Source organism: Montipora capricornis, chromosome 3 (genome assembly GCF_036669925.1).
Source record: "Montipora capricornis isolate CH-2021 chromosome 3, ASM3666992v2, whole genome shotgun sequence".
Lineage (NCBI taxonomy): Eukaryota > Metazoa > Cnidaria > Anthozoa > Scleractinia > Acroporidae > Montipora > Montipora capricornis.
In genome coordinates this window covers 9,303,378-9,305,877 of record NC_090885.1, presented here as the reverse complement: position 1 = coordinate 9,305,877, position 2,500 = coordinate 9,303,378, and the positions used below count along the sequence as shown (strand labels likewise).

General features: G+C 38.1%; 1 protein-coding gene across 2 annotated transcripts in view; it reads left to right on the top strand.

Annotated features, from left to right (window-relative positions):
* The first annotated feature begins 1,550 nt into the window (after positions 1-1,550).
* The window catches only part of LOC138042107 (short transient receptor potential channel 4-like), a 20,735-nt gene continuing 19,785 nt past the window's right edge, over positions 1,551-2,500 (top strand). For both annotated transcript variants that reach the window (XR_011130922.1, XM_068887861.1), the window contains exon 1: positions 1,551-1,720. Coding sequence is in view for 1 of the 2 variants with exons in the window: in XM_068887861.1 (XP_068743962.1) it covers positions 1,657-1,720 (64 nt within the window). In the remaining variant the exon portion in view is untranslated. The remainder of the gene's footprint in view (positions 1,721-2,500) is intronic.

Genomic DNA, 2,500 nt, shown 5'->3' with positions numbered 1-2,500 from the left:
ATTGTTCAGCCACTTCATCATATTCAGGGCACAGTACTCCTAATGATCACTTAGTTAGCTGCGTTGCTGTTTCGGCCTTATTTGGCCTCATCAATTTGGCATAGGCTCAAAACAGATGTCCATGGTTGCCATTACGTGTGTAATATGGCTGTGCGCATGCGTTTGCAAGTCTGTCCGCCTTGCTTTTATGCACGCTGGAACAGTTACCATGCCGAAAAGCAAACGAAGAAGAACATTTTTTTTCGTTTTATTGATCTCTTGGAAGAGAGGAGATGTGTTCTTTTACGAATGGTGCTTAAGATGGCATGGGCAAAGTCTTGGAGATATTTTAAGGAGAGGGGGGGGGGGGGACTACGGTACTGTGAAGAATTTCATTATCTCATAAAGAACCGTGTTTCCATGCGAGTCAACTAAAAAAAATAGTTCGTTTGATAATGAAAAATCTACAAGGCTTTTTGCATCGCACGTTCGCGGTGTTGGATTTATCTGGTTCTGCTCTGTGCAAATTGTTTCTTTCCTTTGCAAGAGCTTCAAAAAATGTATGCCTCTTTCAATTTCAGTCTCTTGCCTAAAGATCCTGCTCTCTGAGCGCCTGCAAACATATGAATTTTCCAAGGCATTGTTATGAGAATCAGTATGGCAAAATCACGCAACAACAACAAAACAAAGCGTGACAAAATGATTCTGTGACATTCGCAGTTCGTATGCGCATTATGCGCATTACCCATATGTATGGCACTTAAGGAGGCTCGAAAGGGTTTTTTTGTTGCTATAGTGTTTGTGAAACGATGAAAGATACCAAAGAAGGATATTTCTTTGTGTAGGCAAACTATAAATATCTTTGCAACTCTATTGTTGGTCAATACTTTAAGGGCACTTATGACGTCATATTGGTTACCATGGCAACACACCAGGTCCACAAATAGGCCCTCTAAACTTCAGTTTTTGAAAATTATTAGAAAAACTAAGTCGGTGAACTACCGTTTTTATTTCTTTGTTGAAAATCTCCCTAAATTCTTTAACTTATTTAAGAGTATGACAAAAAGTTATCTAGTAGAATTTAAGATACATCGAAAAATGGCGTTTTATAGTTTACAGGAAATTGTACTAGATAAATTTCCCCGAAACTTTTTTATTTAAAGTTCCACCGTGAATGATACGTGCATGCAAAATATCAAGATAGGTCACCGCGCAAAATTTCGAGATGAAGACAATTTTTTTCCGCACGTTTTAATTCCGGTTCGCGCGATTTTACGCCGTATTTTCACTTCCGGTGTGTTGTACGCGCTACTTTTGATACGAATTTGATTCACTCAGCTGACGCGTGCTTCTAACTTATGGCGTGTGTAGGTTACTCGCGCGAACAGCGAAAAACCCTCTCGAGCCTCCTTAATGCGTACTCTCATAGAACTAAATATTTTAATAACTAATAATTGAAGTCCGAGAATAATTGGCTTTTACATCTCCATGTCACAGCATGACCCATGTTGGCTTTAATAATTTGTAAAACGTCATAATCATTCAAGACTAAATATTACTCTCTTTTACTGAATTATGTAGACGGCCTTTAATCACTAACTGAAGGAGGATCCAAAACAGAAGCCACTGCAAACAAGTCTATTTCCTGCACAGAAAGGTGCTCTTTACGGTGAAGCCATGGCGTCCGTTAGTGAGGGTCTTATCAATGATTCGGGCTTTACCCAAGTAACTGAAGAAACAAGTAAGTACATCCGCAGTGCAAAAAATATATTTTATGTTTTAAGTCGCATTATGTAAGTTGAAAAATTATCCTCAATATCAAAGTTTAAGTATGAGTATTTCTGCTGTTAATCCTGTTCTTACACTTTTAACACCCTTTAAAGACTTTTAAGATCTCAATCTGTACTTAGATCCGGGTTTCCTTTTCTTTACCACAAGATGACATTGGAGACCCTAACATTTTTGCCATCGGTTCAAACAAAAAGACATAACAAAAATTTAATGATACAAGAGCCAGGTGATCGTAACAACCCTGAGGCAGCTTTGTCACTGGAAATTTTTCTTTTTCCCTTTTGTTTGGTTTGTCATTCTTGTGACAAGAAGTCGTAATTACGCTTTGGTTCTTTTAACTTAAGGACAATTAATGAAATGGAACTTCAGGAAATACAGGTTTTACTCGACAAAGCCTCGATAAATTTCCCCACGCAAGAACAAACTTTTTTCAGCAACTTGGTAAATTATTTGACGCTAGCTGTGAGCTGCGTCAAATTTAAAGAAAATTTCCATTTTAAACTACATGAATCGAGGCTGTTTATCAGGCAAAGTTGAGAGCTGTCCGAAGTAAGCGAAATTGGAATAAGCTCGCTCTTTTGTTTTTTTTGTTCTTAACCATGAAGAGTGTGCCACTTATTTAAACAAAACAATGTAGCCTTATAAAAGACCGGCAAAACAATTCCCCCCTACCAGATTTTCGAATCGAGAAGAATCTTCGCTGAAGGGACTGTCGAAAGTACGGTCATGC